At 41.4% G+C, this 24,790-nt stretch overlaps 1 protein-coding gene across 4 annotated transcripts in view; it reads right to left on the bottom strand.

Annotated features, from left to right (window-relative positions):
- Hps5 (HPS5 biogenesis of lysosomal organelles complex 2 subunit 2) overlaps positions 1-24,790 on the bottom strand; it is a 42,914-nt gene that overhangs the window by 10,613 nt on the left and 7,511 nt on the right. For all 4 annotated transcript variants that reach the window (XM_041649428.1, XM_041649406.1, XM_041649414.1 and 1 more), the window contains exons 6-16: positions 22,774-22,907; positions 20,681-20,893; positions 20,103-20,174; positions 9,710-9,798; positions 8,372-8,550; positions 7,639-7,797; positions 6,402-6,588; positions 5,616-5,739; positions 3,797-3,946; positions 3,201-3,272; positions 2,339-2,916 (exon numbers count right to left, since the gene is read on the bottom strand). In XM_041649428.1, the coding sequence (XP_041505362.1) occupies positions 2,339-2,916; positions 3,201-3,272; positions 3,797-3,946; positions 5,616-5,739; positions 6,402-6,588; positions 7,639-7,797; positions 8,372-8,550; positions 9,710-9,798; positions 20,103-20,174; positions 20,681-20,893; positions 22,774-22,907 (1,957 nt within the window). The remainder of the gene's footprint in view (positions 1-2,338; positions 2,917-3,200; positions 3,273-3,796; positions 3,947-5,615; positions 5,740-6,401; positions 6,589-7,638; positions 7,798-8,371; positions 8,551-9,709; positions 9,799-20,102; positions 20,175-20,680; positions 20,894-22,773; positions 22,908-24,790) is intronic.

The following is a 24,790-nucleotide window of genomic DNA, read 5'->3' as shown; positions in this document are numbered from 1 at the left end:
TATCCATGTCGTAGCTGCAGTGTTCACAACAGCTAAGAAACTGAACAAGCCTGCATGTCCATCAGCAGATGAATGAATAAAAAGATGGTACATATAAAGATAGAATTTATGTAGTCATAAAGGAAAATGCAATTAAGACATCTGTGGGGAAATGAATGCAATTGGAAATATGTTAAGCAAAACAAGTCAGACTCAAAAAGACAAATGGCATATGTTCTCTCTTATATTGATACAGAGAGAGCAATAGAACAGAAGAGAACTAGACAGGGGGAAAGGCATCAGCTGGAAGGAAGAAAAAGAAGGTAGGAAATGAAGGAGAAAATATATGATGACACATACATGACAATGTCATGATGAAACCCTTTACTGTCTGTGGTAACCTAGAAAATACCAGTACTTATTATCAGCATGTGTGTGATGTGTTTGCATGTGTGGGAGGGAATGCATGCCACAGCATGTATATGAACACATGGTGGAGAGTGTTCTCTCTTTCCATCTTAATATGAGTTCTGGAGATGGGAGTCACAGTTCCAGCCTTGTACAGCAAGTGCTTTTGCCCACATAAACATCTCTCTGATCCTCAAAACCATTAAAGACAAAACAAAATAACAAAACCACACCCTCCATAAGTGGAATATTATCAGACAGGTGGCACCTGTCTAAAGTCAATTTTCAGCTTCTAGTAAAAGGAGAGCAATTGGCCCCATGCTGCTTTCCATTTCACTGTGTCAGACAAGAACTTAAAGAGCAAAAGCGGCTTCATGCTGGTACCCATGACTTCGGCTGCACACTGCATGTTCTAGCTAGGATTGCTATAGTGGTCACCAAGCACTCAGAGACTTTCCTGCCAATTTCTGGGATCAAGGCTGAAGATGACCACACAAGGGAAAAGACGCAGTTTAAGTTAGGAGTGCGACACTCTATTTGAAAACAAGTATCTTGCTTATGTCACATAAACACAACCTGTGCTTTGAAGCTGCTATATGTGACCTGGAGCAGAACTGTAACTGTAGATGTGATTTCGAGGAAGCCAAAAGACCTTCGAGTGAGATAACAGGCAAGTATGTCACTACCTGTGGCAACTGACTGGGCAACGAAGAAAAATTGTGTTTAATGTCACAACACAAGCTACAGTCAATGTGGCTTCTGTTACTCAAGCAGAATTTTGAAGGCAAAAAAAAAAAAACCAAAAACAAAAAACTTCAAAAATAGGGTAATGCAGCAGAGAAGAGCAACAGGTATGAATACAAATCTGTACGGGTGGACAGCAGCTAGTGTGCAGTCATCCAAACCGGAGCAGTAGTGGCGCACGCCTTTAATCCCAGCACTCGGGAGGCAGAGGCAGGTAGATCTCTGAGAGTTCTAGGCCAGTCTTGTCTACAGAGCATACTCCAGGACAGCCAAGGCTACACAGAGAAATCCTGTATCAAAAAACAAAACAAAAGAATTTTTTTTATAACAGAGTAACACAGTAAGTCAATGTCTGAAGAACTATTAAAGCTTAAATGGGTAGACCACAGGGCCATTGAGATGGCTTAGTGGAAAAAGATGCTTGTCACCAAGTCTGATGATACTTGAGTTCAATTCTGGGGACCCACATGGTGGAAGGACAGAACTGATTCCAAAATTGTCTTATGATCTCTAAAATTGTGCCATGATACATTCACATATATATGCAGGCATATGCATGCATACACACATACATTCACACATACAAATAAAAAATTTAAAAAGACTGGAGGGGCTGGAGAGCTGACTCAGTTAGAAGCACTTGCTGCTCTTGAGGAAGACATAGGTTTTGTTTCCATCCACCCACAACCACCTGTAACCCCTACTTCAGGGGATCTGATGCTCTCTTCTGGCTTCTTCAAGCACTGCATTATACGGCATATATACAGACAAAGAGACACATATACATACAAAAAAATACAAATGATTTTTTTGTTCCTTTTGTTGTTTTTTTGTTTTGTCAAGACAGGGTTTTTCTGTGTAGCCCTGGCCATCCTGGAACAAATACATACTTTTTTAAAGGAGTCAATAGTTGGGCAGTGGGAGCACTTACCTTTAATCCCAGAACTCAGGAGACAAAGGCAGGCAGATCTCTGAGAGTTCAAGCCAGCCTGATCTACAAAGCATGTTCCAGGGTGTTACACAAAGAAACTTTGTCGAAAGAAAGAAAGAGGGAGAGAGAGAGGGGGGGGGGGGAGGGAGGGAGGGGGGAATAGATAGAAAACAAAAGGGCGTGCTGGTCAGCAGAGGTAAGTTTTCTACTCAAATCTTTGTCAGGCCTCCACATTATAAAACACCTCTACAAGTGGTAATGACATCTGACTATTACCTTTCAGTCCTTCAACAAAAGTGTCCCAAACACAAGGGCTGTTGGTGTAACTTAGCTTGATACTCTCCCTTGCTCTCTTCAAGTCCAGGAGAAAAAAATACTTCTTCAGGAAACAGCAAGCCAGGACCTCAGGAGAGAGCTGCTGTAAAGCACAGTCCACATGTCCCCCTGTGCTGTCCACTACAGAGGTCAGCACACCTAGTTCCAAACACAGTGTTGTCAATTCTGCCAGGTCTTTCTGAAGACTGTTTGATATGGTATATGAAGAATATACTCGAAAAATGTCGCCCAAGGGCTCACTGAGGCTGCTTACAGATTCACAGGCTGTATGACCACCAGTTTCTTCAACGCCCAAAGAATTCCTCTTTTCTTCTTCACTGTCTTCATCTAATCCTCTCTCTTCTGACTCACTAAGGAGGTGAACATCCGGGCTCAATTTCACAGGCAGACTGCTGCTACTGGAAATGTCAGCAGAGCCACTCAAGGCAAACGTTTTCTCTAATTGTGAAAGCCACTTCTGTAAAACTGTTCTTAGTGACTTGGGTTCAAATAAAACCAGAGGGTCCAGTAACTTGGTCCTATGCAAAACAGATGAATGTGAACATTGTCTCATTTGTTTTTAAAAATTAGATTATTTCAGAACAAATCTAACTGATAAAGCATACTCTTCTAGAATAAATGTTGCTTTTGAGTTCTTTAAATGACAATTATCCCAGAAGTCCAATGAGACAGACATCATCGCCACTCGAGTACGTTACTGACTCCTGAACATCCATGGCAAATACCTCTGACCTAGACAGTCAAGACGACTACTGATACTGCCCAAGGCCAACCCCACTCATGGTAAATCCTCCACACTCACATTGCTTCCGCTGTCCCTGCTCTGAGTTCTTGAAGCCTGTCTTCTTCAGGAAGTTGACTAATTTCTTTCTCCCTAGAAAAGCATAAAAAAGAAATAACCCTATTCACAAGCATTAGGGGCAACCAAAGCTTTCTTAGACCAAGACTCCTTATCCACTGCTAACTAAATGGCGAGTGTGCCACATGTTACACTGCCTTAGAGTCTTTTACTCCTGTTATCTTTACCAAACATTCCGTTTCTATTCACTACGGGATAGCACGTCCTAGAGCTGACAGGCCAGGCAGCATTAATGACTTAGAGTTTAAGCTATTCAGAAGAGCTAGGACAGGACCTGGATCTCAGCCACCTCCTCTTAATCTAACACTCCTCTGACATTCCAGGAAGGTGACAAGACGACAGAGAGGGAGAAAGGTGAATGAGATACGAAACTAAAACCCTGTCTCAACAGAGTTAATTCCTCGTAAACTAGAATTTACAGTTTCTGAGCTACACAACAATCTTCAGTGAGCGTCATACATAAAGGGTCTCTCACAGTACAGTCTAACACATTCACAATGGCAGTGGTCTAGCATTTCAGACTCTGACATAAGGCTTACTCAGCGTCTTCCTCTAGATGGCAGGTAACTACATTCACTTCCTCTTTGTGTGCTTGGTCAACATCCTTGGATTCAAATGTCTCTTTCAGCTCCGGGCTTGCATGAAGGGTGCCAATCTTCTCAGTTGTTTTACGCACAAAGCAAGAAACACTGGAAGTCAAATATCAAAAACCTAACATGAAAATGTATCAACACTATCAAGAGTGAAAAATCTGGTTCCTGACGTTCCTGTTTCCATTAGTACTACATAGCCAGCTTGAGTTGAACAACAAGACAGGTTGCTTAAAACAATTTCTCTGAGCAACCCCATTTCACATGAGGCTCATATAAACTTATAGTAAGATGACTCACTGTGTTTGTAAAACTGTCCTGAGGCCAGTGAATCAATGCTAAAGGGTAGGTTTCCAGGGCAGTTTTCTCTTCAATGTAATGTCTCTTTCAACTCAGTTAAGCATGTGATCATTAGTCACTTCCTGGTCAGAGAATAAGGAACAGACCCTTCTACAGGAAGAATGTGCACCCAAAAAGACACAGGCAAGTAGCTGGGCAGAAGATACATCTTCTCTCTCATTATCAGTGCCAAGATTGGTTTCATACACAGACTAAAAAGAATTCTCAAAAATCTCCAGTTCTGGGGCTGGAAAGATGGCTCAGTGGTTAAGAGCACTGGGTGCTCTTTCAGAGGTCCTGAGTTCAATTCCTAGCAACCAGATGGTGACTCACAACCATGTATAATAGGATCTGATGTCTGATGTTCCCTTCTAGCATGCAGGTATATATGAGGAGCACTCATACATAAAATCTAAAAAAAAAAAAAATTTAAATCTCCAATTCTCAAGGGCTGGAGAGATGGATCAGCGGTTAAGAACATTGGCTGCTTTTCAAGAGGATGCAGGTTCAATTCCAGTCACCCATATGGCAGCTTACAACTGTCTAACTTCAGTTACAGGGGATCTGACATCCTCTCACAGACATACACACAGTAATTAATGTTCATAAAATCTCCAGTTCTCCTAGGTGTGGTGGTGTGCTTTTAACCCCAGCACTCAGGAGGCAGAGGCAGGTAGATCTCCGTGAGTTTGAGGCCAGGCTGATCTACATATGGAGTTCCATGCCAGCTAGAGCTACATAGTAAGAACATGTCTCAAGAACGGGGGAAATCCTCCAGATTAACCCATTAAGTGAGAAAGGATCAAGAAATAACTAATAGGCCAGACAGACACCTCAGCTGGTATAGGGTGTTTGCTACTCTTTTAGAGAACCTTGGTTCAGTCCCCAGTACCCATATAAAGGTCACAACCGCTTGTGACTCCAGTTCCAGGAGATCTGACATGGGTTAGCCTCCACAGGCAGCATGGTGTAAATGAACTCACACAAGTCCACACACATCAATACAAATAGATAAATCTTCACACACACAGAAAAGACTAAATGGGCCAGAGAGGGGCTGAGCAGGTAAAGGCACTTGCCACCAAGCCTGACAAGATGAGTCAGATCCCTAGACTCCACACGGAGAAGGAAAGAACTGATGAGATGAAGTTGTCCTCCACCTCCACGTGGACACACTATGGCGTACACCAGGGAAGAGGCTAACATACTTAGCTGTGCCACGTCTGTAGGGGCTCATCTACGACTAAACTACTCAGCTACACAAATGAAGAGGAACACTCAGTTCACCCAAGGTTAAAGGGAACACAGTTCACATTAACTGATTATTAGAGAAATAGCGTGAGACCTTCTATTTAACATTTAAAATGCCTTCTCCTTCTCAGTATGTCATGTGACAACTGAAGCAAAATGACAAGGCTGGTTCATTTACCTTTCTTTAACAGCCTGAAGAGACACCAGCGGAGACGGGGACCGAAATGGCAGTGGAATGCTGAAGGGCAGAAAAGCTTCACTCTTGTCTGTCTCAGACGTCACTGGGCCATGGGAAACATTGTCTAATGAACAGAATCAGGGAGAAATAAACATCTAATCACATGAAAGTTTTTTATACAAAGCTAAACAAGTTCAGCAATGAATAAACCAAAGGAAATGAAGGATTCAGTACCAAAATCATAACTGACCCAGATACAAATGAGCACAGAACACAGGTTTCTGGGATGCATGGATGGTCCACATGAAACACTGAGCCGGGTACCTTTATCAACTACTAACCCTGTATCCCCACAAGTCACAAAGGTAGTTTAGAGTTTCTACTAATCTCTTCTCAAGAATTCAGTCACAGGAATGCTGGAACATTGAAAAGGGAAGGCAATGGCTCCCAAAACTGGAGCTATCTTTCATTCCTGGTGGAAAATAATGTGGTTAGTTATGGTTTAAAAAAAAAAGTATTCATTATTTTGGCTAATGATCAGTCTTAACCTGTCCAGCATTTTGATACATGAACCAAATTAGACACTTTACAAATGTTAGTCCAAACAAGAGGTTAAAAACAACCTACACATCACTATCTCCGAGTGACCAGAGATCTCTAGGTGGCTAGTCTCTAATACCTTAAAATTTACTCATAACTGACAGAAACTCTCTGCATAAGACTATCCTGTCAATTCACAGAGAGCACTGTCCCTCATCAGTGACCAACAAGAGATGCGCTCATCACCGTCATTTCTGTTTGCTCCACAGTCCTGCTCTGGCTGTTCTTCTTCCTGGGGTGAGGCGAATTCTCGAAGTCTTTCATCTTCTGAGAAGGTCTGACTGTGAAGGGAGCAAGAGTCTTCTTCGGACTGACTGCCTCTTCTACTACTGATGATCCGATAAATACCAGAGTCCAAGATGCTAAAACTTTCCTAAAAATGAAAAGAATTCCCCTCAAAATCAAAGTTCTTCTGTGTAAGACAGCACGTCTTTTTCAGAATAAGACCAACACTGGGCCAAAGGTCAGCAGTCAACTACAGTTATCAGCACACACACTAGTGGAGAGTGCGGGCACCTAGCATGGGCTCAGATGAGCAAGTGACACCATGTCTTCCACCAAATTCTCAGCTTGGCTTTGGAAAGCAGGCAGTGAGGAAGGGAGTTGAAATGAGACAGTCCTGAGTAGCACTGAGACCTCAGGTGACATAAAACATCTGAAATCCCAGACTGAAAGCCACCACACCTAGACAGGAAGCTATGTGAAGGGCATTTGGGAACGGCAGGCAGTAAACAGTGACATAAACAAATGCAGCTTCAAAACACACTTGACTTTCCTTAGCTGCCCATCATGGGAGAAAGCTCCCCTGCTATATTTTGGATTCTATGGTGCCACTGGGAGGTGGTAAACCTTCAGAGGTAGGGCTCAGTGGAAAGTTAGGTTACTGGAGGTATGCTCTTAAATGTGATACTGGGGCCATTCCCTCCTCGTTTCTCTCAGCTCCCGGATATCATTTAGGTGAGCAGCTTTCTTCTACCATGTTCTTCTTGCCAAAGGCCTAACGGACAATACCAGCTAACCATGTACTAAACTTTCTCAAACCACACACCAAAATAAGCTTTCCCTTCTTACAAAGTGTTCAGCTCAGGGAGTCTGAAAAGTAACAAAAAAAGCTGACATCTCCATGACACTTTCCCCAAAAAATTACTCCATGGAAAGCAAAACAGATCCTTGGACTTGCTCATTTCCCTCAAAGATCCAAAAACTCATCAAGGAGTTACTGGACTGGCAGAATGGCTTAGTGGGTAAAGGCACCTGATGCCATGTATAATGACCTGATTCAATCCTCAGGACTCGGATGGGGGAAGGAAAGAGCTGATTCCTGACACCTGGCCTCAGACCTCCATTTGTGTTTGCTGGCATGTGCATGTCCCCTTCCCCAACACACACACTAAACAAGTAAGCTAAAAAGAAAAGCACTCACATGTGATGAAATGGAGCTTCTTCTACTGCTGCAAGCTGAATCCAAAGGCTCAAGTTTTAAGATCAGTTCATCCAGGTGAGAAATTAGTTCACTGCCGGTTATAAGATCCAGCTGCGATTTCAAATGCTCTAATTTATCGGCGGTCAATGTTTTTCTTGCCTAATAAAAGGATAAAAAAAATCTCAAGAGAACAGCTTACTGTTTACAGCCACATCTTTATCTAAACAGCCACAGTGCTCACACAAGAATAAGGTGTTTTGAGGTTTAGTAAGCTAGCAAGACTTAATCAGTACACATTATATATTAAGAGTTACCATATGCACAATCATCCTCTTTAAATCAAGCTCTGAAATTAAAATATATTTGTAAATTAATCTTTTTGCTTGCTTTTTGTTTTTTCAAAACAGGATTAGAGACCCTGCTAGTCCTTGCTGTCCTTGAACTCACTTTGTAGATCAGGCTGGTCTCAAACTCACATAGATCCACCTGCCTCTGTCTCCCACGTGCTGGCATGCACCACCACACCCAGCTCTGATATTTTCTTAAAACCAAAAATTCACCATCTTTATTACCCTTCACAGATATAACTGCCAAGCTTTCTTTGAAGACTTTAACTCTACATGTTTAAGTCATACAGAACAGTTAATAAAGATAAGCAACTTTATAACAATCCTGAAAGCTAGGATGGTTTGACCAACCCATAATTAACAATGACAGGTAAGCTCTAACTCACTCTGCTGGTAACGATAGAATTCTGGAAGAGACAGCACGTGCGAGCAGCCAGGTCCCACAGGCCTCTCCTTAACAGGCGTTCCACACAGCGCTCAACAGACAATAGGGAAAGATGGGAGATTTTCCCATTAAAGTGTAAACAGAACAACTCATTCTTGTAGACAGCTACATCCTGAATATCTACAAAAAACAAAAACAAAAACACAAAGGTGAACAGACAAGACATTAATCAAATACCTCTTGCTCTTTTTTTAAGGCCTGGGCTAGGGAAGCAGCTTAGCGATTGGGCCCTTGCCTAGAATGTACAAGGCCCCACTCTTGATTCCCCAGCAGTGAAAGGGAAACCCTATCATTTTTACATGGGCTAAAATCATACTTACAAAAATCTTAAATAAGATTTTGCTTGCCAAGCTGTGGTAGGGCATGCGTTTAATCCCTGCACTCGGGGAGGCAGAGGCAGGAGGAGGATCTTGTGAGTTTGAGGCCAGTCTGGTCTACAGAGTGAGTTTCAGAACAGCCAAGGCAACACAAAGAAACCCTGTCTTGGAAAAAATGATTTGGCTCAGTGTAGTTTCATTTCTTTTTGTACTTGTACTTCAATGAAGAAATCACAGTTAGACACTTTTCGAGGATTAGAAAACAAATGAGCTTTCTGATCTAAAATCCTAATTTTAAAATGCTGACTCCTGTGAAAAGGAATTGGGAGTACAAAAGTAGAGCGTATGCTTTGAGTCAGACTATAACAATCGAGATTACAACCTGGCACTCACATGAATAGATTTTAACAAGTATATAAATGGATGAATCTTGCATGAGTAGGTATGAGCACCATGAAAGAATTTAACATACTAATTTGCAAGGGACATCCTCAATTGGTGGAAAACAACCTATAAGAAATCAATGTGGCCGGGCGGTGGTGGCGCACGCCTTTAATCCCAGCTCTCGGGAGGCAGAGGCAGGCGGATTTCTGTGAGTTCGAGACCAGCCTGGTCTACAAGAGCTAGTTTCAGGACAGGCTCCAAAAAACCACAGAGAAACCCTGTCTCGAAAAAGCAGAAAAAAAAAAAAAGAAATCAATGTGGATCAATCATGACCTCCCTCCTTTCTCTGCAGAAAAGACTCTAAAAGTCAAAGCCAAAGCACTATCTTACCAGCTATGCTAAACATTCCCATATTTCTGGTTTCAACCATGAGCACAGGGACTGATTTTCTGTTAGTCACATACAATGACTATTCCCTGCATTTTCAACCTCTCACATTATAAAATAATAATAATATAATTAATTTTCACACACAATTAAAAGACTAAAAGTTACTTAAGAAAGAAAAATACAATTACCCTTGACTTCACTCCAAAGAAGAACTTGAATATTCTGAGGAATGAAAATATAAATTCCTTTTTCTGTCCATGTCAGCACACAGTGTTCACTGGAAGAGAAAATAAAAGAGGTCAAAAACAAAACAAAACACCCTCATGTACACTAGAACATAGAACTTTAAAATTCTCTGGACTCAATCTCATTGGCTATTAAAGTAAAATCAGACAATACAAAGGAAATACAGCAGTGGCCCAACTGATTCAACCTCACCATCTTCTTCCTAAGCCCGATAAAAACATAGGATCAAGTGGTGTCAAATTGGGAAAATTTAGGCACAAACACAAATAGCTTCTATGAAAAAAAAAAAGAGACTGATCTCTGGCAAAAGAAAAACCTATTAAGAGGGAATTATGTGATCCTTATGCAACTTCTCAGATAAAACAGACAGACACTCATTTAAATAGACCAGTACTCATAGTCAATCAACTCAGGAATCCCTATCAAGAAAGGCAAAATTCTGACTTGATCTGTGTATGTAGGTGAACACAGGCTAAGAAGACCTGGCCAAGTCCATCCGCACCAGAAGTATTAAGAAGGGCTCCGGTTATATTCTCTAATGAGGCCCATTAAGCTACAAAAGTGCTATTTTGTCAGAGAGGTAATCCCATGCCAGGGTCATTCAGTGTGAAGGCAGAAGACCTCACATTTAGACTGCAGAGTGCAGCCACCAAAGCTGGAGCTTCCCTCTGAACCTCACAGGACTTTCTCCCTCGTTTCCCACCAGAAACTCTGGCCCTTTCTTCAGTACACCCTGACTGTCTGGCTGTCTCCCCATATCTATAGACGTCACTTTCTCTCGCGTGACTGCCAGGTTGTTACCAAGCACACATGCTCTCCCCTGATGCCCCACAGTCCTCAGTCTAGCACCTTCTCCTGACGTGGCTACTTCTTGTCCACTGCTTCATAGTGCACTGCAGTCTATTTTGCAGAAAGAAACATCTCCAACAAGATTATAATCCTGAGAACTTACAGCTTGTTTCCATACATATCCAACAGTATATAATCACACGCCTAAGATCATAATCAGTAAAATTGGTAAAAAACACCTTTAAGAGCCAGAGGGGATATTCAACTTGTAAATTTTATTTTTTAATTACATTTTTTGTTTGTTTTTCAAGGCAGTGTTTCTCTATATAGCTCTGGCTGTCCTGGAACTCAGAGGTCCGCTTGCTTCAGCCCTATGGGTGCTGGGACTAATGGCATGCCATCACAACAGGCTAAAGATTCTATTTTTATTGACTTTGTGTGTATGTGTATGGGAATGCGTGTGACATGAAACATTTGTGAAGGTTAGAGGACAACTTACAAAAATCTGTTCTCTCCTTTGACCATGTGGATCTCATGGCTCAAACTCAGGTAATCAGGCTCGGTAGTAGGCACCTTTATCCACTGAACCATTTCAGACACCCAACTTGCAAAATGCCCTATATGTAATAATCCAAGGGCTGAGAGAGGGCTCAGTGGTTAAAAACATTGATTGCTTTCCCAGAAGACCCGGGTCAATTCCCAGCACCCACATGGCAGCTCACAACTCTGTAACTCCAGTTCCAGGGGCTCTGACCCTCACACAGATATACTTGCAGGCAAAACAATAATGCACATTAAAATTTAAAAAAAAGGAAGAAAGAAGAAAAGAAATAATAACCCAAAGGCTGGAAAGTTAGTTCAGTGGTTAAGGGCATTCTGTTCTTCCAGAAGACCCAAGTTCAGTTCCCAGGACCCATGGCCAGCAGCTTAGAACTGCTGCCAACTCTAGCAACAGGGAATCCAATACACTATCTTCAGACTTCCTTCACCACCCCACACACAGAGCAGATATGTAAACACACACACACCTAAGTGAAATGAATATAAAAGAAATAGCAGATAGCAGTCTGGATTACATGAAAGATACAAAGGAGACATAAGAGCCCATACTTATAATTCATAACATTCTTCATCCTCTTATTCCTTCACTGGTAATAAACCAGGTCACAAAAGCTAAAAGAATTGTTTAAGGAGTCAAAGAAAAAATATAAACAAAAAAGTCAAAGAAGGCTGGCCATTGTGCCACACACCTTTAATCACAGCACTCAGGAGGCAGAGGCATGTGGATCTCATTGAGTTTGAGGCCAGCCTGGTCTACACAGCAGATTTTAGGCCAGCCAGGACTACACAGAGAAAGCCTGTCTTAAAACAAATAGATGATAAATAGATTAGATAGATAGATAGATAGATAGATAGATAGGTCGGTCAAGGAAGCTGGGCACGAGCCTATGATCACAGCACTAAGGGAACTAAGGCAAGAGGATTGTTACAAATTCAAAGCCAGCCTGTGCTACAAAGCAAGTACAGGGCTAACCAGGGCTATACAGCACTCTTAACAGTAACAACAACAAAGTGACACCAATGTACCTTCAGAAAATACAACACATAAGAAGCTGGCAACCATCTATAGCTCCAGTTCCAAGATATCTGCAGGCCCGAGACACACGTGGGTCATATACACGCATATAGAAAGAACACTCATACATATTAAGTAAATATATCCAAAAAATTATTTTTTTAGAGAATGCCTCCATGTGAGATTTTGAGGGGGGTACCAGTAGAAACACCATTAGACACAAATGTGGGGGCAAGAATAAACATACAGAACAGAAGCAGCTTGCCTGTTATTGTTTTTCAAAAGCAGCCTTCATCGAATGAACGACTGTTTGATGGTCTAAGGTGTACTTAGCACTGTGATGCTCAAATGAATACTGATAGTGGCAATGAGTGAGGGATGGACATAGTCTGAAGAGAGGACAGAGAAACAAGTATCTAACCCATGCCAGAGCAGTCATGAAGGCAAAGCAGCATCAATTACTGCTGAGAAAGCTAAGCTTGACCCTGAAAGGCCTGGCTTCCTGCAGCAAGGGAGGTAAGAGAGTGCCCTTTAAATTACTAAATTCAAAGCGACAGTCTACCTGGAGAACCAAGCATGCTCCTAAGAAGGAATACATTCTTTTTACCCCCCCACCCCGGAGCTGAGGACCAAACCCAGGACCTTTTGCATACCTAGCAAGTGCTTTACCACTGACCTAAATCCCCCACCTGAGAAAAAAAATACAATCTCTAACATAGCTAGGTCACGATGTAACATCTCACTCCACACATCACATATTCAACAAATATTTATAAAATAACTACCATCTACCAGATACTATGTCAAGAACTACAAACACAACACTGAATAAAGTAGCCACAAACCCACATGGAGCTTACTGTTTAAGGGTAAGGAGGGTATAAATATTTTATGAACACAAAATTATAAACACTGATAAATGCTATGCAAGAAGAGCAATAATGAAGGGAGTTTTTAAATATGATTTATGTAAGTATAGCAAGTAAGTGGCTGCCTTTCTCCAGCAACTTTCAGAACAGATTATTAATTTCAGAGTTAAAATACCTATAATTCACTTTAAATACCTTGGTGTCGATGTTGTGACATGAGGTAATTTAACCTTTGGGGGAAAAAGTTAACATTTTCACTATATTTTGAAAGAGCAGCTAGTTACCTTTGAAAAGCCCCGGTCTGTAGACCACATGGCAGAGCACCTATAATCACTGAGTTTTCAGTCAGTTATATTAACTAGCAGAAGGGATATTAGGAATAACTTCTCACAGTAAAGTAAGCAGAGTTCAAGCACAGATCCCACCCTGCACCTCTGCCCATGCACAGCTGCTGACAGAGTAGCACTCCATGCTGCTTAGTATTTGACTCTGGGCCTACTGCAACGAGGTAAGCTAACCCTTCATGAAAATGAACTGAGTCGGCCTGGAGCAGATCTTTCATGCAAGTTACTTGTTGGAAGTCCTAAAAGGCAGAAAGCCGAAGTTTCACTGAGCTTTCAAAAACAGGTTCCACAACTGTTTATGTCCTGTATGCTAGCACTGTGAGTTTATAAAAGAATGAGTACCCTCACCAGTGAATACTAACTGTCAGAAAGCTCCCTGACAATTATAAACTCTCCTTCTAGTTTGGAAAAGGATCTCTTCATTTATCTTACTACTGAATATTATATGCAACACAATCATGTACAAATGTCCCAAAGATAAATTAACATAAAAACAACCTTAAGAGATGAAAGTGGCTATCCCCCACGACCTCAGAGGAACTCTGAAGCACAGGCTGCGACTGCACAGAGAGGACCAAGAGGTGAGTGATAACCCACCTAGCTGGACACGCCACTCTCTAGGCCCTTGTACCTGGGCCCGGGGCCCCTCCCCCAACTAACTCAGCTTCTCTAGCCAGCCAGCAGGCAAGCTTCCTGCAAGTAGGCTATTCCAACACCCCCAATCCATTGATCGGACCCTGTAAGTTACAAGTCCCACTCTACCCCCAAATCCTCCTATCCCCCGCAACCTCAGAGGAACTCTGAAGCACAGACTGTGACTGCACAAAGTGGACCAAAAGAGCAGACCTAGAGAGGGGGCCAAGAGAGACCTCAGTGGCTGTCTGAGACACAGATCGCAATAGGACAAAGCAGATCGAGACCAGTTCCCAAAGACACTGACAGCAACTGCAAGGATTGGACCAAGAGGCAAAGACACTGCCAGCACCAATTGGAGAAAGAGATGGGTTGGCACCAATGCAAGAATTCATCCAACAACCTAAAAAGCAACTTGGTAACACCAGAACCCAATGGTCATACAATAGGAAGACTTGATCATCCTAACCCAGAAGAAGCAGAAAAAAACAATTTTAAATGTAACTTTATGAGGATGATGGAGACCTTTAAAGAGGAAATGAAAAAATCTCTTAAAGAATGGAAGAAAAGAGAAAATTGGAAGAAATCAATAAATCTCTCAAAGAAACCCAAGAAAACTAAGAAAAAACAATCAAACAGATGAAGCAAATAGTTCAGACAGTTCAAGACTAGAAGACTGGACTGAGCTCCCAAGGTCCAAATGAGGAGCAGAAGGAGGGAGAACATGAGCATGGAAGTCAGGACCGCGAGGGGTGCGCCCACCCACTGAGACAGCAGGGTTGATCATTGGAAGCTCACCAAGGCCAGCTGGACTAGGACTGATGGAGCATGTGATTAAACCGGACTCTCTGAACGTGGCTGACAAGGAGGGCTGACTGAGAAGCCAAGGACAATGGCACTAAGTTTTGATTCTACTGCATGTACTGGCTTTGTGGGAGCCTAGTCTGTTTGGATGCTCACCTTCCTCCCCTGGATGGAGAGGGGAGGACCTTGGACTTCCCACAGGGCAGGGAACCCTGACTGCTCTTGGACTGGAGAGGGATGGGGAGGGGGGAGGGAAATGGGAGGAGGGGAGGAAGTAGAAATTGTTAATTAAAAAAAACATTTAAAAAAAAAGACTAGAAGACTGAAATAGAGGCAATAAAACAAATACGGAAGGGATTCTAGAAATGGAAAATCTGGGTAAATGAATGGGAACTACAGAAGACAAGCATAACCAACAGAATACAGGAGATGGAAGAGAGAATCTCAGGTGTTGAAGATACTATAGAGTATAGATACATCAGTCAGAGAAAATGTTAAATCCAACAAATTCTTAACACAAAACATCCAGGAAATCTGGGACACCATGAAAAGACCAAACCTAAGAATAATAAAGATAGAAGGAGAAGAACTCCAGCTCAAGTGCACAAAAAAATATATACAACAAAAATCATAGAAGAAAACCTTCCCAACCTAAAGAAGGATATCCCTAGGAAAGAACAAGAAGCTTACAGAACACCAAATAGACTGGACCAAAAAAAAAAAAGGGGGGGGGGCGCAATATAATAATCAAAATGCAAAACATACAGAATAAAGAATAAGAATAAGAAATAAAGAAAATAAAAATAAAGAAAAAGGCAGACCTATCAGAATTACATACACCTGGTTTCTAAATGGAAACCATGAAAGTCAAAAGGTTCTGGGCTAGACGTGCTGCAGACATTAAGAGACCACGGATGTAAGCACAGACTACTATCGCCAGCAAAGCTTTCAATCAACATCGATGGAGAAAACAAGATATTCCATGACAAAACCAGATTTAAACAATATGTATCCACAAACCCAGCCCTATAGAAAGTACTAGAAAGAAAACTCCAACCCAAGGAAGCTAACTGGATCCCAAAACACACAGTCAAGAGATAACTTCCCATCAGCAACCCCAATGAAGGGAAACGCACAAACACTATCACGGAAAATTAACAAGAATTAACAATGACTAGTCATTGATATATCTTAATATCACTGGACTCAATTCACCTATAGAAACACACAGGCTATAGATATAGTAGGGAGGGCCTTGGACCATCCCAAAGCACCTTACCCTGGCTGAGGATTGGATGGGGGTGGGGAGGGAGGGTATGTGGAGGGAATGAGAGAAGGAGTAGGAGTGGGAAGGTATGTATAATGAAAAGAGATAGTTTGTTTTCTTTTTTAGAAAAGAAATATATATAAATAAAAAAAGAACACAGGCTAAGAGAATGGATACAAAAGAAGGATCCACTCTTCTGCTGTATACAAAACACACACCTCAACCTCAAAGACAGACATTACCTCAGAGTAAAGGGTTGGGAAAACATTTTCCAATCAAATGGACCTAAGAAATAAGTGGATTGGGCTGGAGAGATGTCTCAGCGGTTAAGAGCACTGACTGCTTTTCCATAGGACCCAGGTTCAATTCCTAGTACCCACACGGCAGCTCAAACTGTCTGAAAATGCAGTTCCATGAGATCTGATACCTTCACACCAATGCACATAAAATAAAGTAAATCATTTAAAAAAGTTAAAAAAAAATGAGGGTGTAGCTTTCCTAATATCTAACAAAATAGATTTCAAACTAAAATCAATCAGAAGAGATGAAGGAGGACACTTCTTCATACTCATCACAGAAAAAAGATCCATCAAGATGAAGTCTAATCTGAATATCTATGCCCCCAATACAAGAGCACTCACATATGTGATAGAAACATTACTAAAGCTTAAATCACACATCAAACCCCACGCTAATAGTAGGAGACTTCAACACTCCACTCTCGTCAATGGACAGATCAACCACACAGAAACTTAGCAAAGAAATAATAGAACTAACGGGGCTGGAGAGATGGCTCAGAGGTTAAGAACACTGACTGCTCTTCCAGAGGTCCTGAGTTCAATTCCCAGCAACCACATTATGGCTCACAGCCATCTATAATGAGATATGGTGCCCTCTTCTGGTGTACAGGTTTATGCATGGAGGCTGAATGTTGTATACATAATAAATAGTTCTTTTAAAAAAGAGAGAGAGAGAACTAACAGATGTCATGACTCAAATGAACTTAACAGACATCTATAGAACATTCCACCCAAACACAAAAGAATGTACCTTCTTCTCAGCACCTCATGGAACCTTCTCAAAAACTGACCACATACTCAGTAACAAAGCAAACCTCCAGATACAAAAAAAAAAAAAGAAAAGAAAAAAGAAATTGGAATAATGCCTGTATCTTATTGGAATACTACAATGAACCTGACAGAGGAGAAAGTGGGAAGTAGTCTTCAATGCATGAGCACAGGGACCACTTCCTAAATATAACCCTAGTAGCACAGACACTGAGAGCAACAATAAATAAATGTGACCTCCTGAAATTGAGAAGCTTCTGTAAAGCAAATAAGACAAAAAGGCAGCCTACTGAATGGGAAAATATTTCCACCAACCCCACATCAGACAAAGGACTGACCTCCAAAATTAGACATCAAAATACCAAATAACCCAATTAAAAAAATGGGGTACAGACCTAAACAGAGAATTCTCAACAGAAAAATCTCAAATGGCCAAAAGACGCTTAAGGAAATGCTCAACATCCTTAGCCATCAGGGAAATGCAAATCGAAACAACTCTGAGATATCATCTTACACTTGTCAGAATGGCTAAGATCAAAAACATCAATGATAGGGCCTGGAGAGATGGCTCAGGGGTTAAGAGCATTGCCTGCTCTTCCAAAGGTCCTGAGTTCAATTCCCGGCAACCACATGGTGGCTCACAACCATCTGTAATGAGGTCTGATGCCCTCTTCTGGCCTGCAGACATACACACAGAAGAATATTGTATACAAAATAAATAAATAAATAAATAAATATTTAAAAAAAAAAAAACATCAATGATAGCATATGCTGGAGAGGATGTGAAGTAAGGGGAACACTCTGGGAATACAAACTTGTATAGCCACTCTGGAAATCAGTATGGCAGTTTCTTAGAAAACGGGGAAATCAAACTACCACAGGATCCAGCAATACCACTCTTGAGCATATACCCAAAGGATGCTCAATGATGCTACAAGGACATTTGTTCAACTATGTTCACAGCAGCATTAATTTTAATATCCAGAACCTGGAACAACCTAGATGCCCCTCAATTGAAAAATGAATAAAGAAATTTGGTACATTTACACAGTGGAGTACTACTCAGTGGTTAAAAAAAATGGCACCTTGGCCGGGCGGTGGTGGCGCACGCCTTTAATCCCAGCACTCGGGAGGTAGAGGCAGGCGGATCTCTGTGAGTTCGAGACCAGCCTGGTCTACAGAGCTAGTTCCAGGACAGGCTCCAAAGCCACAGAGAAACCCTGTCTCGAAAAAACCAAAAAAAAAAAAAAAAATGGCACCTTAAAATTTGCATGCAAATAGATGGTATGTACTCACTCATAAGTGGACACTAGCTGTAAAGCCTATAGTCCATGACCCCAGAGAAGATAAGTAACAATAAGAACCCTAAGAGAAACCCTGGGAAGGGGAAATAGACAACATATCCCAAGAAAATTGGGGGTGGGGGAGAAGGAAAGATTGAAGGGGAGGAAGAGGAGACAGAGGAGAACTTGAAGGAATGGAATAGTCAAATGGGGGAAGGACAGAGTCGGAGAGCAAGAAAAGAGATACCTTGATAAGGGAGCTATTATGGGGCTAGCAAGAAACCTGGCACTAGAGAAGTTCCCAATAATCCACAAGGATGACCCAGCTAAGACCCTAAGCAGTAGAGTAGGGAGTGCCCAAACTGGTCTTGCCCCATAATCAGATTGCTGACTATCTTAAATGTCACCATAGAACCTTCGTCCAGCAACTGATGGAAGCAGAGGCGGAGACCCACAGCAGAGCACTGGGTGAGCTACCAAAGTTCAGTCGCAGAGTAGGAGGAGTGAAAATATGAGCAAAGAGGTCAAGACCATGATGGGGTCATCCACTGAAACAGCTTACCTGAGCTAATGGGAGCTCACCAACTGTGGCCGGACAGGGAAGAAATCAGCATAGGACCAAACTAGGCCCTCTGAATGTGGATGACAGTTGTACGGCTGGGACAGACTGTGGGGGTCACTGGCAGTGGTACCAGGATTTATCCTTATTGCTTGTACTGACTTTTTGGAACCCATTGTCTTTAAATGGATACCTTGCTCAGCTTAGATATAGTAGGGAGGGCCTTGGACCGTCCTTAAAGCAATGTGCTTTACCCTATCTGAAGAGTGGATTGGGGGGAAGGGGGGAAAAGGTGGAGGGAATGGAATGAGGGGAGGGAATGGGAACTGGGATTGGTATGTAAAATGAAAAGCAATAGGTTTTTTTGTTTAATAAAATTTAAAGAAAAAAAAGCTGGAAGCGGGACTAGAGATATAGCTCAGGGGTTAAAACTACTGGCTGCTCTTCCAGAGGAAATAAATTCAATTCCTGGCACCTACACAGTGGCTCATAACTGTCTGTAACTGCAGTTATAAGAGAGCTGGAACCAGTCATACAAGTGGTGTACAGACATATATACAGGCAAAACACTCATATGTAAAGTAAGACTTAAAAAAAAAATCACACACACACACACTAAAGTTGAAAGGCCTGGATGTAGTAACAAGCAACAGTAGTCCCAGTTACTTGGGAAACTGAGAAAGGAATTACTTGGGCCCAAGAATTGGAGGTCAGCCTTAACAACACAGCAAGAATCTATCCTGGGATTCAGCTCACTTGTAGACTGCTTGCCTAGCATGCATAAGACCAAGTCTGATTCCCAGAAACACATAAAAAAATTTTTTTAAGCTGACTGGTTGGAGTTCAGCTTATGGGGAGAAGAATCACTCAGCTATACAGGTCCTGTATTCAAACTCTAACATCATTTTTTAAACAATTGAAAAACAGGCTGGGCGGTAGTGGCACACACCTTTAATTCCAGCATTCAAGAGGCAAAGGCAAGCAGATCTCTGAGTTCGAGACCAGTCTGAACTACAAAGTGAGTTCCAGGAATGCCAGGACTACATAGTGAGACCATCTTGGAAAAAATGAAACAACAACAAATCTGAAAAATATAAAAGCAAATACTTCTGAATAAAGAGAAAAGGGCAAAGGAAAAACTTACCTAAGATGCAAGAGTTTGGAGAACGACAAAGACTGGGAGGACCCAACTGCAGGATCATACTGAGGCTCTGATCTGGAAGGCAAACACACCTGCTGACGGTCTGATTACAACCTAAAAGGACTTTTTGAAATATAGAGAAAATTTCAACTTGAAAACCACTTCAAGAGTCTAAATTGCACCTCACTTTACTCAAGTCATTTTAGTCATAAGGAAGACAACCGCTTAAGGACTGTTCTGGTATCTCTAAATCTTCTGATAGAAATTATAGCTCACTGGGGGCTGGAGAGATGGCTCAGTGGTTAAGAGCATTGCCTGCTCTTCCAAAGGTCCTGAGTTCAATTCCCAGCAACCACATGGTGGCTCACAACCATCTGTAAAGAGGTCTGGCGCCCTCTTCTGGCCTTCAGGCATACAGACAGAATATTGTATACATAATAAATAAGTAAATAAATAAATAAATATTAAAAAAAAAAAAGAAATTATACCTCACTCTCACAAGGTATAGTCAAATCTTGGACATTCCACAACACTAGATTTTAACCCAATGCTCCAGGAAGTCCCATGCAGAGAATGGCTACCTTGTAGTGATCACAGGAAGGGGTGGCAATGACAAGAGCTTCTTGAACTGGTGTGTACTCAGCACTTCCCCATCAAAGTTCACTTCCCACATCCTGGAGCCCGGGCGTGCACAGTAAATCAAAGGCTGCTGGCCCCCAGCAAATTTTCCGGGGAAGAAACAAGCTCCATATTCTCCATCTCTTTCCTTGTTTCCAATTTTCCAAAACTTTTCCCTAATTTCCAGAAACAAAGACAAAGTAGGTTTATTTACAAAAAAGAAATGTTAAAAACAATCATATTAAGGAACTGAGAATAGCACTACAAATCAGCATGGCCATATAACCCACACACCCACACGTCCTTTTCCTCTTTCTGTTCTCTGTACTACACCAGAAAACAGTGGCATGGATTAGTCCAAACAAGGCTGGTTACCGTAACCACTCTGTGACAGGAAGCCAAGATCTTCATTTGAGTGCTGTTTATTATCAAGAGAATGAGGAGGGCCTGTTTCAGATCCAAAAGGCATTACTGCTAAAAACCACTCGGTTCACCTGTGACCCTTACTGACAGCTTTCCAAATCACTATGTATAGCACAATTCTTTGGACATTCCATGCAGGCTCTTCCTCTACCTTTCCAAATGTCTCCAAGACCTTCCCTCACTACAAATATCCAATGAACTCTTCCTTTTCTTAAAATCTTTTGAAATTCTGAGTCCTAGAACATTCTGCTCCTTAGCAGTCCATGAGTTAGATAGGAGAGCTAAGCTGAATGGGAAACAGAGTGACAATGATCAGCTTCTTCCTAAAAACTCCTGTTATCGAGCTGAAGAGATGGCTCAGAGGTTAAGAGCATTTGCCTGCTCTTCCAAAGGTCCTGAGTTCAATTCCCAGCAACCACATGGTGGCTCACAACCATCTATAATGAGATCTGGTGCCCTCTTCTGGCACGCAGGCAGGCATGGAAGGAATGTTGTATACTAAATAAATAAATAAATATTTAAAAAAAAAAAAACAGGCTCCTGTTATCTATTCTCTTTTTGTTTCTTGTCTTTTGGATTTTGGCTTTCTTTATTGAACCAGGATCTCCCTCTGTAGCTCAGGCTGACCTAGAACTTACTATGTGGCCAGGTTAGATTTGAACTCTCAGCAGTTCTCTTGCCCCAGCCTCCCAAATGCTGAGATTACAAGCATAACTTTCTTTTTACAAACAAACTAATGGGTTCCACTCTGACATTTCACACATGTACGCCATATACTCTGCTTGTAATTACCTCCCCATTAGCCTCTTAATTTCCTCTCCTACTAGTCCCTTCTCCATCTGCTTTGACAAGATCCAGATGCAGTTAAACAAGTACATATGCTTCTTTACTAAACATCCATATATAATTCTAGACTACACATGAACAACAACGTGTAGTGTTTGTCCCTTTCCTCCCTCTAACAGTCCGCCTTCTCCTCTGGTCATTCATGTATAAGCATGTGTGCATATATGTTTTTATTCAAGTCTAGATTCTACATCTGTCTATTTGTTTTCTGTTAAGTCTGCTTCATGATTTGCCTGCATCATTTTTCCTTTGAAAAATGTCCTAGGCTTCCATTTGCTCAATTATCTGTTTTTTACACTCTGCTTTTGCAGCAAGTACCACATCACACATGGCAGTTGAGTCTACTTGAATGGTGGACTATGAATTACAAATACAGGGTCTGGTCCACAAAAAGCACTCAGTAGTTTTGTTTTGTTTGGGGCAGGGTCTCATTACGCAGTCCAGGATGGCTTCAAACTCAGTCTGTTAGTCCCCATCTCTGCCCTCAAATACTGAAATTACAGGCAGGCTCCAGCTCACTAGGCTCACGACCTCAGTATTTTGTTTGTTTGTTTGTTTGTTTTCTGAAACAGGGTTTAACTGTGTAACATTCTGGCTGTCCTGGAACTCTGTAGACCAGGCTGGCCTCAAACTCACTGAGATCCGCCTGCCTCTGCCTCCTGAGTGCTGGGATTAAAGGCGTGCACCACCACTGCCAAGTTCAGTCTGTTCTTGGAGAATGATTATCAGTACTTGACCCGAAAATTCTGAAATTCTAGACAGCTGATGTTGTAGCCGGTTAGTATACCTCTCAGTGTCACACAAGAAGGATCGAGTCAGTGAAGACACAAGTAATCTTCCATCCAGATAATCTAACTGGACAACACAGGAGTCGACTGTTATTATTGTCTGAACAGGAAACATCACAAAGGCAGCAGCTGCCTAAAAGGGGTGGGTGTGAGAAGGAAATACATTCACAATGGTGCACACAATCTCTCTGTCTGCCCTGTTAAAACACACCAGGAGTGGTGGCACACACTTATCGTCTCAATACTCAGGTAATCAAGACAGAAGGACTCCTATGAGATCAAGGCCAGCCCATGCTATAAAGGAAGACCCTATCTTGATAAATTAGAAAAAGTTCAAAACATTTAAAAATAAAGCCATGCAGGGTGACTTATACCTTTAATTCAGCATTTGGGAGGCAAAGGCAGATGGATTTCTATGAATTTGAGGCCAGCCTGGTGCACAAATGAGGTCTAGGACAGTCAGGTTATGTAGAGAGACCCTGTCTTGATGAATGAATGAATGAATGGCAGTTAAAAGTACTTATTCTTGTGGAGGTCTAGGGTTCAATTCCCAGAACCCACATAGTTCTTTACAACAGTTCATAACTCCAATCCCAGAATGTACAAGACATAGGAACACATTTGAGTAAAATACTCATGCACGTAAAATAATATAAATAAAATAAACCAGAATTTAATTTGTCTACAAGGACATTAAAGTTTCCCTCACTTAAAATTTGTGAGGTTGAAGGTGGTGGTACACACCTTTGACCCCAGTACTTGGAAGGCAGAGGCTAGAGGATCTCTGTAAGTTCAGGGCCAGTCTGATCTACCTATTCAGTTCCAGGACAGCCAAGGCTACATGAGAAACCCTGTCTCAAAAGAACAAAATAATTAAATAAAAATTTGTGAAATAGGGCTGGAGAGATGACTCAGAGGTTAAGAGCATTGCCTGCTCTTCCAAAGGTCCTGAGTTCAATTCCCGGCAACCACATGGTGGCTCACAACCATCTTTTTTTTTTTTTTATAAATCTTTATTTTTTCTTTTATTGAAAATAGACTTTTGAGCTTACATACTATATCCTGATTACAGTTTCCCCTCCTTCTTCTCCTCCAAGTTCCTCCCCAATTTCCTTCCCATCTCTATCCACCCCCTCTTCCTCTTATTATAAAAATAAATAAGGTTCTAAGTGATAATAATAACATAAAACACAACATAATAAGATAAAACAAAACAAAATACACTGGAATTGGACAAACAAGCAAATAGAAGGAAAAGAGGCCAAGAGAAGTCCCAAGAATCAGAGACCCACCTGTTCCCACACTCAGGAATTTCATAAAAACACTAAACTAGAAGCCACAATATATAGGTAGACACCTGCTGCAGACCTATGCAGAGCCTGTTTGGGCTGCTTTAGTCTCTATGAGTTCATATGAATTTTGATCATGTTTCTTTAGACAGCCTTGTTATCTTGGTGTCCTCTGTCTCTTACCAGGAATATTTGTGAATTTTGTTTTTGGCCTGAATATTTTATCTTTTCTAGGTAGAGATCTACTCCATTTACATGCACACAGACAGAATATTGTATACACAATAAATAAATAAATATTTAAAAAAATTGTGAAATAATTTGATAGCTAACTACAGAAATTTCTCAATGTTCAGTTCATTATTATCTACTTGTAACTTGGAATGAAAAAAATATTAGTTTTGAAATATATGAGACAATTTTTCTCCTAATGACAGTATTTCTCCTTTTGAATAAAAAGCAAATAAAGTCTTAGCTATATGTAGGGTTTCAACTGCATTTTTCCTTTTGGTTTTTTAAGATGGGATTCCTGTGCGGCCCTGGCTATCCTAGAACTCAGCAAGCTGGTCTCAAACTCAGAAATCCTCCTGCCTCTGCCTCCCAAAGTGCTGGGATTAAAAGCATGTGCCACACTGTCCAGCTCAATTGTATTTTGAATCAAACATGTATCAGGAATCAAATAATAACTTTGATGGGTCATGATGGACAAGCCGGAAGATTCTGGTAT

Source organism: Microtus oregoni, unplaced genomic scaffold (assembly GCF_018167655.1).
Source record: "Microtus oregoni isolate MIOR12 unplaced genomic scaffold, Mior012 000000F_ref0000247, whole genome shotgun sequence".
In the NCBI taxonomy this organism is placed as follows: domain Eukaryota; kingdom Metazoa; phylum Chordata; class Mammalia; order Rodentia; family Cricetidae; genus Microtus; species Microtus oregoni.
This window is presented reverse-complemented; position numbering and strand designations above follow the sequence as displayed.